This window comes from Ictalurus punctatus, chromosome 5 (genome assembly GCF_001660625.3).
Source record: "Ictalurus punctatus breed USDA103 chromosome 5, Coco_2.0, whole genome shotgun sequence".
NCBI classification, from domain to species: domain Eukaryota; kingdom Metazoa; phylum Chordata; class Actinopteri; order Siluriformes; family Ictaluridae; genus Ictalurus; species Ictalurus punctatus.
The window spans coordinates 10,495,184-10,512,314 of NC_030420.2; the positions used below are offsets into that span (position 1 = coordinate 10,495,184).

Below are 17,131 nucleotides of genomic sequence, written 5' to 3' on the forward strand. Positions count from 1 at the left end.
AATCTGCTGGATTATGGGACTTGTGGGTGGATGAGAGGTGGAGGGTTTCGATTACCACAAATCCTGTGAGAGTGTATGCTCTTGTGTGCCTCTAAGTGTGCATGTACTGACTGCAAAGCCAGACTTCCCAACCATTGGCTGTACTGGAAGTGCTGTAAGAGGAACCAGAGGCTGGGATTCCAAAAATGTTGATGCTGTCACATTGCCCAAAAAGTATATTAAAAATTGGTGTGAAGAAAAAAGTGGTGCAAAAGAAAGAAAGAAAAAAGCAAACCAACATGACCCACTTCTTGTACATATTTATATACATACATGGGCAATGTTTTGGTTGTATGTGTATATTTTGTTTCTGTAAGGCAAATCAACCTTCCCAAACAGCCTATTATAGTTGACCATCATGCAGAGACAAAAATTATCATTAACAGCCCAACATTCTTCACGTAATGTTTTTAGACGAGCCATAAATATACCTGAAGCCTTCTATTTAATACACATACGCACATGTACACATATATACACACTCACTACAGGTAGGCTGGGCTGTTAAATTTACAGGTGTGTGCGTCTATGTCTGTGTGTGTGGGACAAGTCTTCTGGTTCTTCTCACTCTGTCATTTTAACAAGGTGCAAGCAGTAAAATGTTCATAGTCTGGGGAAAGTGTACATGTACAGTATGGGACTTTGTGGCTCAACAGTAATTCCAGTTTTACTTAAACACTAGCTTGGTTCCAATGCACACAAGTTTTTTCCCCTCTAATTTAAGTGCCATTGAGAGTTTAACATTTCCTGAATAAACCTTGCCTTATTTTAGCTAGCCCTCAGGGGCCAATTCAATTACAAGGAAAGCAATACAAGCAGTGGAAAGTAAATGATTAGAGGTTGATCATCATTATCACTCACCCTTTTGAACAGAACAGGAGCAGCAGGCCAGGCCAGACCAAAAATCATGCCCAGATGCCCTCTTCATCATCCTAAAAGAAAAAAAAAAAACATTTAATTAAGACTGTTGTCAGTAGAAGCAATAAATAATTAAATAGTCAGGGTGGTTTGAAAGACTTTGTCTACTGTCAAGAACTCATTCATTCAGCTTCAGCAGTAACTACATCCTATCCAGGTTGGCGGTGACTCTTGAGCCTATCCAAGGAACACTGTTTTGCAGGGCAGCATGTGCACATGCATTCATACACTCATTCAAACCTAGGGCAATTTAGAGTAGCTTATACACCTAGTGACATGGTTTGAGAGGTGGGAAGAAACCAGAGAACCTAGAGGAAACCCATACATGAACTGAATATTTTCAGCTACACATTGGTAGCACTACCAGCATAGCACAGATCCAGCATCATTTGTTTAATCCTAAGCTTGAGTTGGCTCAACAGGAGCAATGGCTGCTCCTGTTCTGTTCAAAAGGGTGAGTGATAATGATGATCAACCTCTAATCGTTTTCTTTCCACTGCTCATATTGCTTTCCTTGTAATTGAATTGGCCCCTGAGGGCTAGCTATAATAAGGCAAGGTGTGGCTTTCACATGTTGTCCTTGTGTCTGTGCCGCTTCCCCAAGGTTCTCCAGCTTCCTCCCTACTCCCAAAACACATGCCAGTAAGTGAACTGGCTAAATTGCTCCTGTGAATGTGTGCGTGCATGGTGCCCTGTGACGGACTGGCATCCCATTCAGGGTGTGCCACCCAATGTTGTTGGGATAGGCTCAAAGAACAGGCATCAACATGACCATGAACCAGGATTAAGCAGATCAAGTGGTTATTGAAGATGTATGAAATGAAAGAATTTAAATTTCTTAAACAGAGTTTCACTGTATTTTTGAATAATATGAATAAACGTGCGTGTATTAGTTTTGATAAATGTTTAAATAAGTACAGTTCTTGGTAGTGGAGTCAGACTTTTGGACAGTACAGTACATATCTTAATGGCTCATGTATCAGGTATGTTGAAGCCTGACTGTATATTTCATAGTATTCCACTTAGGGCATTTAAGCATGGCTTTGTGTACGAAAAAGAGAGTGGACACAGAGAAGATCAGAAGATTAATGTAATACATTCGATATGTACCATCATCAATCACACTGATTATTGTTTTGTACTGAGGGGGGCTGCATTGGCCAGATGGAGTGAACAGATGGCCAACAATGTCACACGTGCATTTCAGTGTTAACCCAATGCGGGGTTGCTTTTACAATCTTGGTATGTTTTGTCATATTTGCATATCAATTTACTGTAGCAAAACAGTAACATTTTCTATACTAATATACAACATTATGTCAACATTGATTACACATAAATGTGTTGCTTAGTGGGTGAATAGTTTTTAACACTGATCACTTTGCTAAATTATTTGCAATCAAAATAACAAAAACTGAGAATCGTTGCATAATCATTATGTGTTGCATAGTTTCTGTGAAACCATTAGATTATAGCGAAATGCAAAAACTGGAGATGCAATATTTTCTTTAAAGACACACTGGTGGTTTTACTTGTGTTGATGGGAAGAAAGGTATTAGGTACAAATCCATTATGACTTCACAGTATTTAAATCATTTAGCATCTGAGATGTTCTTGGATCCGCTCTATCCATCAGTAACCTCATTTTTATCATTAGGGGATTTGTGTCATAATGGATTATCCTTGTTGACAGTCTGAGTGCTCATTATAGAATTCAACTCAATAAAGCAATCTGCCCAGCTCGTAAATCATAACTTATTCATTTCCAATATTAGCTGATAGACATGGCCAAAAATGCTGGTGGTTATGGAAACAGTTATAGACTCTGTGTGTATGTGTGTGTGTGTGTGTGTGTGTGTGTGTGTGTGTGTGTGTGTGTGTGTGTGTGTGTGTAGTTGGGTAGTGGTGGGGGTTTGTTTGCAATGGCTATGAGACTAGATCCATCTGACAGCCTTGGCCAAGCAGTGGTCTCCAGTTCTTCGTCATCATTAATCACCCTCTCTTTCCTTCTTCTACTCTCATTCAGAAGAAAACAGAGTGATTAATCATGCTCAGTCAAAAGAGGCAGATAAAGGAGTGATGAGGATGAGTTTAAAAAAAAAAACAGTCACACCTCAGGAGCTTGACTCCGACCTACGATGAACTTCCTAACAAAGGTCAGCGGGTCACATATGGAGACGAGAAGGTAGCAACGCGAGAGAAATTGATGATGTGTGTTAAATGAAGACTTTTTAAAGATTGTATTTGCTATAATGCACACATGCATGCCAGCACCCAGGTTAATACTCTTAAAACCCTTTTTTCTCTCAGGTAAACCACTGTATGTACCTTATATTCATGTAGCTGTTCTTTCCAAGAATGTTTGACATGCCACTCAGTCTTCCAGTCCATTATGCACTATTCCTATTCTGTACTTTTATGGTCTTACTGTAAAACATGACCTGACCAGACTTTTACAAGCTTGTCTGTTATTCCTCTTATCTTTAACAAGATCTCCATGTTTTCTGCAAAGCACACTTTTCTAGCTGGTCTCCCCTCAACAACTGAGAGAACATGAGTTTTGCCCAACTGACAGAGTGTCTATAAAGCTCACCTCCATTAAAACACAGTGAAATGTCAGTTGGTGATAATATTTAGTTGGTTAATAATATTTAATACGAAACATTATAAGTAGGGTAAATTCTGACAGTGTGCACTCGAGGTTGGCCTTTTTTTTTAATTTTATTATTTAAAATAATTTTATTATTATTTTTTTACAGAGGCTATCTAAACTATATAAAGTAGATTCAGGAAAATAAGCACTACGTGCTACTCACTATGAGGTGGTTGGTATGATAACATTTACAAGTAAGCTTTGTGGTATAGTTCTGTGATATCATTACTGCATATTTTTGTGATTAAATGTTTTCAAATAACTCTGACATAGTTAGTTTCACATTTGATTCACATACTGGTAAAAGTTAAACAGATATAAACAAAATACTATATAACAAAATAAACTGGTCCCTCTACACTGCACTTCTGAAAGTCCATAGGTCCCCACTGAGTATCACTTAAAAAAAAATCTGAAAAACCCAATACATAGCCCTTTTGCAGTGTGTCCATGTGCATGTGTATGCAGTCACCCTTATTTGTGGTCAGTGCAAACCTCAATGGTGACCAAAATTCAATGTTGTGGTCTCACACGTTTCCTTGTGAATGAGTAGCTTTGAATGAGCATAAAAGTGGGATGTTTCATGTAGGCTTTCATGGACATAAGCATGATTGGTACTTGTGTCTTCACTTTAGAGTAAAGATTGTGTACTTTTAAGAGAGTGTGACAATATGGGAGATAACTGCTTCCATACATTCCATAGATAATGTATGATTAGTAAATTTGGAAACAATTATGAAGAAAAAAAAGACATGGAGAAAAATGACATCAAAATAATCTAATTGCACTGTTACCCAAGAAACCAATTGTTCAAAACAGTCAAATCAAATCATGTGTCTGGCAACAGTGATTACGTTTTTCTTCATAGCGAGTGTTATCCAGCATCAACTCAATCTCCACCACATTTTCACTTTAAAATACAGTAGAAGCTGCAGCTATCTCAACCTTGAAGGGAGGTGTGAGATCTGGGGAACAAAGGATGGCTAAAACAACCTTTTAATGTCTGAAATGATTTGGATGCATTGTCATTCCATTTTAGGCTCTTGGATTTTCTCTTGGGCAACAAGGTGAGATGGGAGGCCATGAAGCTAAAGCCCCAAATGAATCTCTTATAAAAGATGGCAAGTCCTAAGACCCTTTGCAACTCTTTGATATTCCATGGTTGGCGCCAGGAATGTGGAAACTTCACCATGGCTTTGTCCATCTATAATTTAGTCAAGAAAGTTTATTGAAGGTTTGTGGAATTCACATTTTGCTAATACTAATAATTATTCAAATAAATAAATAAATATTAAAATAAAAATGTCTACAAGCTATTAATGTTTTGATGGCATACTCTCTCTCCCCTGTCAGTCATAACAATACTAGCCAATTGTGTGCATCTGTGAGCTCATGTATGTAGAAGATGTGGTAGATACCACTTTACAACTAGCATGTTATTCTGCCCTGTGACACAGCATGAGCAGCAATTTGAAAAGAGGCGGTTAGTTGTCTTGGAGAAAGCGTGTGTTAGCCTTCACCCTCCCTGGTTGGTAGATGTTGTATAATATGGGAGAGCTGGCTGGTGGGTGGGACTCTTATTTAAGCAGTTACACATGAAAATGAAGTGGCACAACAGCGTTCATTCAAAATCAGCCAAATGTGCACTTGCATTATCGTCTGCCAAGACCCCCTCTTAGCACAAATACAATGTCAAAATTATATTTTCCTGACTTCAAGCAACAACTTATAAGCTTGGCATTTTAATGACCTGGTTTTGTGGGTGTACACTATTAATGGTATATATGTAATTTGATCTATATATTAAATTTTTGGCATCAAAACGTACTGATATGTACTTTCAACAGATTATGTTGGCAAAGAAATTTTAACATGCTGACTTTCTCCTTGAGAATTTCCATGAAACTGGGTCGTGCTGATTCATTAAAATTGTTGAGACTTTTGCTTTGGCATTTTGCAAAATTGAGAATTATGTAGCCATTGCACTGACAATAAGTTCAGATTGAAAGGTTTGCATTGCGCTGCACTTTATAAACTTTTTAGCATCTATTTCTATGTATCTTTTTTTTTTTTTTTATTGTTTGTGGTGTTTTTAAGCCTGCATTGAGGGCCTCTATGTTTTTTTAGGCCAAACTGATGGCCTCCATCATTTTATGTTTTGTGTGTTTCATTGCTTTTAAGGTGTCCTTGAGTGCCATGAAAGGTGCCTATAAATAAAATTTATTATTATTATTATTATTATTATTATTATTATTATTATTATTATTATTATTATTATTATTATTTCTAAGTCTCATTTAAAAATAAAAACTGCAAAACTGTCCCAAGACTTCTGGTGTACAATATTCATGTACTTCCAATAAAATAATGACATGAAATCAGGCGGTGTTATGAAAATGCCACTGTGCCCAAGGGTTTTAGAGCAAACAATGTGATGATTTGATTTGATATTGCAGCAGCAATTCTAACCACGCCTGTTGATAATGTATTTGCTTCACACCTTATTACAATTTTACTGAACTTCACTAAGTTTTCATGTGCACCAATAATAATTAAACAACAAGAACATACAATATCAAGATGCCATTGACACATTTGTGCCATGATCACATAAAAACATTCACTCACCAATGTATTGAAAGAGGGTGGCTTAAAAAATATATAGAGAGAGGTATCATAGTTTGAATTTGCTTGAAACCAAAGCCATATCTGTGTGTGTGGGCTGAGGGGATTTCCCAAGTGATTCTGGCTCCCGGACTGCTATAAATCTTGCTGTTATTACAGTATTACAACTGAGGGAAGAGAGATAATGTATGTGTGTGCGTGTGAGAGAGTATGTGTGTGTGAGTGTGACTGTGTATATATGCACGAGTGAGCAAGAAAGAGTGAGAAATTATTATTATTCCCACTTGACATGATTATGACCTGTCAGGTACTGTGTCTGGTACGTAGCCTTCACACACTCCTCTTAGTGCACACATGTACACACTACCCACAGAGTGATGATGATGATGATAATGATGATGATGACATCTAGCTTTCTCATCGCCAAAGCATTTGTTTGTTCTGAAGGGAGCTGCTGGAAACGATACACTTGAAGTTTGTTTACAAGTGTTTGTGTACATGTGTTTTTGTGGATATATATGTGCACACAGAAAATCTCCTCAGTCTAAACAGATTTGACTGAAATCAATGACCAATGTGAATTTTGGTATTTCAACACAGTGAAGCATTTAAAATAACTTCTATGACAGGGATTGTAGAACCCTGTTTGGGTCTTTCAAAATAAGCCCTTGGTATATCGCATAAATACATAAAAGACTTTAATGGAAACATACCAAACTCCCATGAATTTTTTTTAGCTTCCTGTTTGTAAGAACAGACCTATATTTGCAAGAGAGAGAGAGAGAGAGAGAGAGAGAGAGAGAGAGAGAGAGTGTGTGTTTGTGTGTGTGACATTTAGACTACATTTCATGTAAGCATTATTTCTTAAAACCCAGCATTCTGATATCAATAACACCCACATGGCAAGAATTTGCAGAAAATGTTTGCAATTGAATAATCAGGAAACTTCCCCTCTCTTTCCTTTGGTCATTTATGGGCAAATTCTGTTGCTTGTGAAAGAATTCAGAGCCGATCTAATCTACGGCACACTTTCATCAAAACTGCAAAGTAATGGCAGAGCAACAGCAATTGTAAACAGTTACTGGAACTGAGTCCCTATTCACTGCCAGAATGGGAGAATTCAGGTCGAGTCAAGTCTGGTTAATGCTCAAACTCAACGCACAGACTAATAAAACACCCAGAGATCTATTCCCAGTATACCAACTGCACATTAATCTACCAAGCACAAGCCTAAGGCCATGCAAGGCAGAGGAGACATATATAACAGTGACATCAATGATGAGTATATATAAATGTAATTATATACTTTTTATTTTAATTCTCAGTTTTTTTTTATACTCATTATAATTTTAGTGTAAAATTCAGCTGATATATACAAAATATCTACAAATGAACAAGATTTGACTATGTGTGTGTGTCTCACCTGCTCAGGTTGCTCAGGTTTCTCAGGTTGAGGATTGCTGTGAATGGACAGTCCTCTTGATGGTCTACGATAGTGAGTGTGTCCGGGGTGACTATGTTGTGGATGATGAGGATGATGGGGATAATAGTGACCATCTTCATAATTCTCAGCAATGAGCTTCATCCTACTTTGGGTCTGAAAAATGGATAGCAATTTCAAGCACATTAAACCTTTAAGGAAGGTGTCTACAATGGCAAAAAGATAAGATGTTAAAAAAACAACAACAACATTTTAATCAAAACTCAAGGCAGGTACTTTGAGGAGAAATTATTATATATTGTAAATAATTGCCATATATTAATCATTACATAATAGTTTTCCCACTTACTGTACATAAAATGTTAAATCAAACATTTCATATTATTTGTGTCTTGTTTATATTATTTAGATTTATTTACCAAAAATTGTACAGAAAATATTCTTGATGATTCCACGCTTGCAAATAAAGTTGCAATCAAAATTATTCAACCCCCATTTGCAATCAGGTTTATTGTCAAAATGTACAGACTTTCAGCTGTTTGCAATGAACAAATCAAACAAAAGCAATTGAAATAGTTTAACACAACGAATGTTTCAAGTGGTTTCCCCAAATTCAACTAAAAAAGCAACTTATAATGACTTCTCCAGTCTTAAAAAATTCAACCCCCTGAATAGAATCCTTCACAACAGCACAAATATGCAAAATAGGTGTTGTCTCAAACACACCTCATGCAACTAATCAAGGGCTTCATTAGTTGCACTAGGTTCAAGTTCAAGTTCAAGTGGTTTTATTGTCATTTCAACCATATACATTTGGTACAGTATGTAGTGAAGCAAAACAACATTCCTCTAGGACCATGGTGCTACATAAAACAACACACTAACCACATGTGACGACACAGAACTAAATAAGATCTACAAACATTCTACATAAAGTGCATGTGCAAACGTGTGCTAAAAACACAGGACAGTACAGTAACTACTAAAACAGGACAATAGGCACAGTAAGTGACAGTGTAGCACCAAACAGTACACAGTTTTAGTGTGGAAGTGTCTGATATAACAGGTAGTGCAAAAGATAGGTGCCAAGGAGTAACAATATAATTTAAAAATGGTATAAATATAAACATAACATGCTATGACTTAGTATTCAGCAGATTAACTTATACCAAACATGGACATAGCAGTTATTGTGGTAGCAGCCAGGTAAAGTGTATATAAAGTGTATATAGTGACAATAAATTAGATACTATATTTTTATAATACAGTAGAAGCAAAGTAGCAGTACCTTTTTCCAGACAGCAGGAGGGTGAAGAGTGTGTGTGAGGGGTGTGTGGGGTCATCCACAATGCTGGTGGCTTTGCGGATGCAGCATGTGGTGTAAATGTCTGTAAAGGGGGGATGGGGGCCTTCACTATCCTCTGCACGGTCCTGTGATCCGATGAGGTGCACTTTCCGAACCACCCAGTGATGCAGCTGCTCAGGATGCTCTCAATAGTTTCTCTGTAGAATGTGGTGAGGATGGAAGGTGGAAGATGGGCTTTCTTCAGTCTTCACAGAAATTAGAGACGTTGCTGGGCCTTCTTGGCTATAGAGCTAGTGTTGACGGACCAGGTGAGGTTCTCGGTCAGGTGAACACCAAGGAATTTTATGCTTTTGATGATCCCCACGGAGGAGCCATCGGTGTTCAGCGGAGAGTGGTCGCTACGTGCTCTCCTGAAATCAACAACCATCTCTTTTGTTTTGTCCACATTGAGAGACAGGTTGTTGGCTTTGCATCAGTCCGTCAGCTGCTGCACCTCCTCTCTGTATGTCGACTCATCGTTCTTGCTGATGAGACCCACCACGGTCGTGTCATCTGTGAATTTGATGATGTGGTTGGAGCCGTGCATTGCTGCACAATCATGAGTCAGCAGAGTGAACAGCAGTAGACTGAGCACACAGCCCTGAGGGCGCCAGTGCTCAGCGTGCTAGTGCTGGAGATGTTGTTTCTGATACGGACTGATTGAGGTCTCCCAGTCAAGAAGTCCAGGATCCAGTTGCAGATGGAGGTGTTCAGGCCCAGTAGCTTCATCTTTCCAATCAGGTGCTGAGGAATGCACCTGAATGCTGAACTGAAGTCTATGAACGAACTGCAGTGGGTCCAGTAAGTGGGGAAGCAGGGTCTTGATGTGCCTCATTACAAGCCTCTCAAGCACTTCATGATGATGGATATGAGTGCAATGGGACAGTAGTCATTGTGGCAGGACACTGAAGACTTCTTCGGCACGGGGATGATGGTGGTAGCCTTGAGGCACGTTGGAACGATGGCACTGCTCAGGGAGATGTTGAAGATGTCAGTGAAAACATCTGCTAGCTGATCTGCACAGTGTGCTTGAGCTGGAACTCATGAACACACCTGTACTGGCTAGGGGTAGAAAATGCAAGAAAATACCTGGACGGGGCAGAAAAAGGAAGCTATCAATGGCTGCAACCAGATTTTTGAGAAGGCAGGTTGTGAAAAACCCTCAAGTGACTGCAAAAGACCTGCGGCAAGACTTGGTGACAACAGGCACTGAGATTTCAGTGAGCACAGTAAGGCGCATGCTAAACACAGAAGGTCTCCATGCCAGAACTCCAAGACATACACACTACTGACCCAAATGTACAAGAAAAGTTGGCTCAAAATCATATATATAAGCCACAGAGGTTTTGGGATTCTGTTCTGTGTAGAGATGAAACAAAACTGGAACTTTTCAGCACAATGGATCAGCGGTATATCTGGAGGAAGAAGAATTAAGAAAAACTTTGTCCACAGTCAAGCGTGGTGGTGGCTCAGTGATGCTCTGGGGCTGCTTTGCATCCTCTGGCACTGGAAACCTGCAGTGTGTCCAAGGCAAGATGGATTCGTTGAAGTATAAGGAAATCCTAGGAGAAAACGTCAGGCTGTTTGTGACGAAGCTGAAGCTTAGGCGTCATTGGACCTTCCAGCAGGACAATGATTCCAAGCATAGCTCAAATTCCATGAAAGCTTGGTTGCAGAAGAAGTCCTGGAAGATTCTACAGGGCCATCACAGTCACCTGACTTTAACCCCATATAAAATCTCTTGTGGGATTTGAAGAAAGTGGTTGCAGCACACACACCCAAGAATATTACTGAACTGGAGGCCATTGCTCATGAGAAATGGGCTAAGATTCCTCAGGAATGCTGCTAGAAGCTGATGTCTGGCTATGCATCTCGTTTGCAGCAGGTCATAACAGCAAAAGGTTGCTCTACTAAGTACTAAAGATGCTTGCCATGAAGGGGTTGAATAATTTTGAAACTGGAGAAGTCATTTTAAGTTGTATTTTCAGTTGAATTTGGGGAAACCACTATAAGCATTCGTTGTGTTGAACTATTTCAATTGCTTTCCTCTGATTTGTTCAATGCAAACAGCTGAAAGTTTGTAAATTTTGACAATAAACCTGATTTGAAACTCATTTCGATTGCAACTTTGTGTGTGTGTGCGTGTGTGTGCGTGCGTGTGTGTGTGTGTGTGTGTGTGTGTGTGTGTGTGTGTGTGTGTGCTTGTGGGTACTGTGTGTAGGCTTACTGCAAGAGTTGTTTTTTTAAACCTGATTTGCAATGGGGGTTGAATCATTTTGATTGCAACTGTACAAGATAGAATATGTTAAAAAAATAAAACACAATGGTGTGTATTTATAGGTACATAATCACTCAAAGGGTGGTATGATACTGATAAAACTCAGAAGTTTCGTTATTTTTTAATAATAGCTCATCCTGACATGTTTTATTCCTCTCATACCACAGCAATTTTCCAGAGCTAACAGATTTGTAAAATTATTATTAATGAATGATGGTGTAAATTGTATCTGTTTATAGTTATGTTTAATGTTTTGGAACATACACAGAACTTAACAAACAGTCCAACTATTTGTGAAATACAAGTTAAAGAAAGCTGTTTTAGTATATTTGTCTGTAAACCTTTGTCTGTGGCAACACCCACAAGCTACAGAACAAAATCTTTTGAATGCAAGAATCAGATATTTATGATTCGGGTTACAATATATTTCCAATATACTTCTTAATTAAACAAATTAATAATGAGTTACTTGGAAAGTATAGCTGCATGAATTTAGTCAAAAAGCTTTATTCTATTAATAAGCATATCACTGTCAACTGTCCAACATTCTTTTTTTTTATTTATACAGAGTTAATGTTGCTTCCAAACTTTTGGTCTGCAGGGCATGTCTCCATGCAAACAACTCAGCACTCGCTAATTAACTACACCTTTGTGAATATTTTTCATCTGCATGTCTTCCATTGCTTATCTACAATGTCATAACATTTATAAAAGAACAGATGAATAAAACATGTCTGATTCACACGGAATAAGAGATTCCTATATAAAGGAGATGGGAGAAAGTTCCCAGCATACTATATGCACCTCATTTTAATACACACTGTTTGTGAACTTTGTTTGTTTGACCTTTATTTTATCTGTTTGTTGTAGGGTTGTTTGTTGCACATGGTAGCTTTATCATTACTAGATCACATGACCATAACATGTATGTAGTAGAGATGCACCAATGTATAAAGGCTATTTTTCTCACTATCGGCTCTTGGCCATAGGCCGATAGTTTAAAAACATCAAATGATCAGGGCCAATTATATCCTGTCAATAACAAGAATTTTGTGCTGTGTGTAAAGATGATGTCTCTTGTGTGGAATGATGACAAAACTGCATTTTTGTAAGCTCTGCACCGCTAAAATTTTATACAGGACTTGAGCAGAAGTGAAGCAGGAGTTCCGGCATGGAGCCTAACTTTTCTCCCCTACGCTACTTGTGTGCTACTCGTGCTGAATTAAAGGGCCAGTACATTACTGAAAGACTTAAATGAACATGGGATGACAAAAAAGTATATATGGCACAGAAAATATGTTTCATATCTAGTTAATGTTAATATAAGTTAATATCATCAAAAAAAAGTTTATATTAGGCCTATATATTACCAGTTTGATGTCAATGATGAAGAAGAAATGCTTTTGTTTGTAGTGATTGAGTCTGAGCCTAACAGGAAGTTTTTTAGAATTCAGTCAATGTTAATATGAATAAATAACATTCAATAAGTTAAGAAATCTTACTTTAATCTTCAGAATTTAGTTAATGTTAATTTGAGTAATGTGTTTTCTGTTTATGAGAACAGTTACTATGAAATAACTTGAAATGGAGAGAATAAAGTTTTTATTTGCATTTCCTTCAGAACTGTGGAATTAGTTATTATTAATTTAAAAGAAGGCATAAAAGGCAGAACTATCGGTATTGGCCGATATCACTCTGAATAATTGGTTATCGGTATCGGCTGAGAAATTTAGTAATGGTGCATCTCTAGCATGTAGCCATTACCCGTTCAGGAAACTTAATAACTCATCAAACCTACTGGAAGTGTCGGTTCTCTGAAAATGTTCTCTATACTTAATTGTACTGTCTTTAAACCTTTTCAGTTTGGTTTTGGTGGGAGTTGGGAGCAAAGACTAAGAACATGAGTAAAAGTGATGAGACCAAAATTGTCCTGGGATTTGAACGGATATGCTTTCATTTACACACAAAAAAATTTAATAAAATTTACCAAACACAACAGCAGTGTCTCTTGCCTTAAAGATTTTTTTTTCTTCTGCACAACCTGGAAAAAAAAAAAAAATCCTGCTACTGTCATTAAATTATCATTTCAATTTGCTTCCTCTATGGTTTTATACTGTATAACAGCTCTTTCTCTTAACTAGCTCTGTAGTTACAGTAGGTCACACAGCTAATTGGTGTGTCTTATTATATAGTCTTTTATTGTGTGTCATATAGTGTACTGTGGTGTTTATTTACATATCTCATTAGCTGGGGTCATGCAGAATCTGGAGATATATAATATTTCAAGTCATGATCAAAACTGACAAGTAATATATGCAAATGTTGACAGGCCTTAATATAGGTCTTAATGTGTAGTAGACATTAGAGGTTGTGTTGTCGTCATACATTCTCACTCAATGCCAAGTGAAAATAAATCTAAGGATGTGTTTTGCTTCGACATAAAATAACATTACTCACTACAGTTTATATTCAATTATATTCTGATCCTCACGAATCCTCAAGGAGCACTATTAAGGTAGAATGAGAGGAAAAGCTAACAATCAAACATTTAATCCCAGTTAACTCCCAGTTTATTATTTTGCTAATTTATCATAAAGCATATTATTTTATGAAATATTCAGTAACTACAGAGAAACTAATAACAAATGTAGTGAGGAATGTAAGCTTGGACTTGCTGATTGGTCCAGTTAAATAGTTACAGTTATGGTTTTCTAAAATATTTCCACTCAAATGATGTTCTGTTCCCTATCCTCACCACCTGGGGTCTCTCAGTCAGGAAAACCAGCAACCAGTTACAGACTGTACTACCAAGAATAAAGTATCTTAAATTCCTCACTCGCTGGCTAGGAACTACTAATTAATACACAAGTGATATAGTAGTAAATATAAAAAATATATTGATAACAGTGTTATATTAAAATCCAATATTGAGATATATACACAATACAGATAAATGTAGTATGTACAATTGACTTCAGTACACTTGTGCTCATGTATTTACATAGAAACACTGTCACACAGCTTTGAATGCTAATGCAGGTCAGAGTTACTGCTGAATCCAAGACAGACAAACTAATGTGGCAGAGAATTAATCAGGAACATAATAAGGTAATAAGTAAGGTGATTGGCAAATCAGCAAAATTAGGTAGAGATCGATAAACAAACAAATTAAAGTCAAAACTGGGACAACTGGGAAGAGAAAAGGCTTAGCAATATCATTGACAAAAGCCAGAGCAAGACTTTGCAATGATTGTGTTAATGTCTGGGCTATTAATTTGAAAAGGATGTCTGATCAGAAATCTGGTGAATGCGAATAGGGATGGGGTCATGTGATGGCTCATGTGATGGGTGTTGTAGTTCATTGATGTAAAGGGCATTATGGGAATTGTGGTTCAGGATTTAAATGGAAACTGGTATTGCGTGAGATGTGACAGAACACAGAACATCCAACTCCTTCCTCAATCCAGGAGATCAGTGAGGTTTCCCTCTGGGGTGGGGGCTGGATGATCAGGGTGATGTGCATGAAAGTCTTTGATCGCATGAGGATGTAAGACATCTTACTAGGCAGTGGCAGCTCAGTGATTAAATAATTGGACTACTGATTGGAAGGTAGTGAGTTCAAATTCGCACAAATGGCAAGCAGTTTTGGGCCCTTGAGCAAGGCCATTAACCCTCATCTGCTTAGTATAAATGTAAATCTCTAAGTCGCTGGGGATTAGGGCATCTTCCAAATTTTGTAAATGCTGGTTCCAAATACAGTTCCTTGGGTCCAAATCCCTCCTAAAGAATGAGGTATTTGATTTTGCCATCACATTGTTTGAATTTGAGTATGAATCTCATTGTGTAGGCTGGCTGTCGTTCCAGATTCAATGGTGTTGGAGATGTGTCAGCTACAAAACAAGGGCCCTGAGACTAGTGATTTCAGCAAGGATACAATGAAGGTGGGTGACATGCAGTATTAGTTGGGTGGTTGAAGCCTGTATGTTATCTCACTGAATAAATTAGGGTGACTACATTTGGAATGGGATGTTCAAGAAGTACATATGGGTGTGATGATCAGGTGTTAACAAACTTTTGGACATATAGTGTATGTAACTCAAGTTGATCATTTTAATGATATATTTTTTTCACAGTAAAAAAAATCTTAGTCTTAAGGGATATCATTCATTCATTGATTCAATACTTCCTTCCCTCCTTTTACATACTTCCATTCATTTATTCACCTTCAGTAACCTCTTTATACTTGTCAGGTTTGCAATGATTCTGGAGCATATTCTGCACATTTATAAACTTCAGAATACATAACAGTTCTCAGTTGTCTCCCTGGATGAACCCTTAAAGGTTCTATGTAGAACCTTACTGTCACATAAGGAGGTTGAGGACGGATGCAAATGCAGATAAGACCTTTTATTGAAGGAGATATAGGCAGACAAATCCAAATCATGAGACAATATCGTGGTCAGAAATAAGCAATGGGTCAGACGATCTGCAAATAGGCATAAACTAGGCAAGGCTAAAGCATGTAACGCGAAACAAGAAACAAGATCAAAGACTATGAAGCAAACCGAGGAACAAGGTACAAACGCATGGCACGGTGACAGTACTCAATACTTTGCAAAGTTGTTGTGTTGAAACAGTCTCTACATACTGAGGAGTGAGTGTGTGTGAGACTGGTAACAGGTGGGTGTGATTAGAACTCCGGAGAAGGTGAATGTGTGCGTGCGTGGGAAGTGTAGTCCTTTACGGCCATGTTTGTAGTTTGTGGTGCATCCGGGGAAATGGAGTCACTGGTTTGCTGTGATATGACAGAACACCCCCCAAGGGCGCTTCTCCCGAAGTGCCAAAATGCACTCCCTCCCCCGGCGGTCCTGGCCCTCTGGGCAAAATGTCTTCACAGCCCCTCAGGTTCCAATGCAAGCATTGTCCGACAAGTAGCAGGTTCCTGGAGGAGCCAAGGAGCAGACATGAGTCTGGGGCTGGTTTGCCGGGGTCATTAGGCAAGACCCAGGGTTGGGAAGTTGTGTCGCCAGCTTTAGACAGTGCTTGACTTGGTGGGCCATCTCATCAGCCTTTCTTGAGTGTGGAGCGACATCTGTAGAGAAGCCTGGTATAGTGACTTCCAAGGCAGAGTAGGGAAGCAAAGTGGAGCTCTTGGTTGCAACGAGAGGTGGAGAAAATTCCTCAGTGGAACAAGGAGGTTGAGTGGCGTGCTCAGTCCCGCAGAGAGGCTGAGAGTCATTCTCCATCAACTCTGCAGGCTGAACTTGGTTGGGCGAGTCAGCAGACTCAGGTGTACACAGAGCTTGGTTGTCCATGTCAGCAGACTCAGGCGTATGAAGAGCTTGGTTTTCCGTGTCGGCAACCATGGACTGGAACTTGTCATGGGAGGTGGCCTCTTCGATCTCAGACAAGAACTTGGATTGAGAGGCCATCTCGTCGACCTCGGACAGGAACTTGGCTTGAGAGGCCATCCCGTCGGCCTCAGACAGGAACTTGGCTTGAGAGGCCGTCCCTTCGACTTCGGACAGGAACTTCGCTTGAGAGGCTGTCCTGTCAACCTCAGACAGGAACTTGGCTTGGGGGCCATCTCGTTGAACTCGGACAGGAACATGGCTTGGGAGGCCGTCTTTTTGACCTCAGACAGGAACTTGTCTTCATGCTGGAGCTCTGGACATGAGACCACCTCATAGGTCTCATGCTGGAACTCTGGGGAGGAGGTTGCCATGTTGACCTCCAACTAGAGCTTGGCAGGTGAGACCGCCTTGTGGGTCTCAGGTTGGAGCTCTGGGAGGAGGCCAAGTTGACCTCTGGCTGGCGCTACGTGCGTGAGAC

General features: G+C 38.9%; 1 protein-coding gene across 1 annotated transcript in view; it reads right to left on the bottom strand.

The window, feature by feature from the left end:
- Positions 1-899: 899 nt before the first annotated feature.
- Positions 900-17,131, bottom strand: part of LOC108264953 (ERC protein 2) — a 291,196-nt gene continuing 274,964 nt past the window's right edge. The window contains exons 18-19 of the mRNA XM_053680567.1: positions 7,659-7,832; positions 900-971 (exon numbers count right to left, since the gene is read on the bottom strand). Of these exons, the coding sequence (XP_053536542.1) occupies positions 945-971; positions 7,659-7,832 (201 nt within the window). The 3' untranslated portion in view covers positions 900-944. The remainder of the gene's footprint in view (positions 972-7,658; positions 7,833-17,131) is intronic.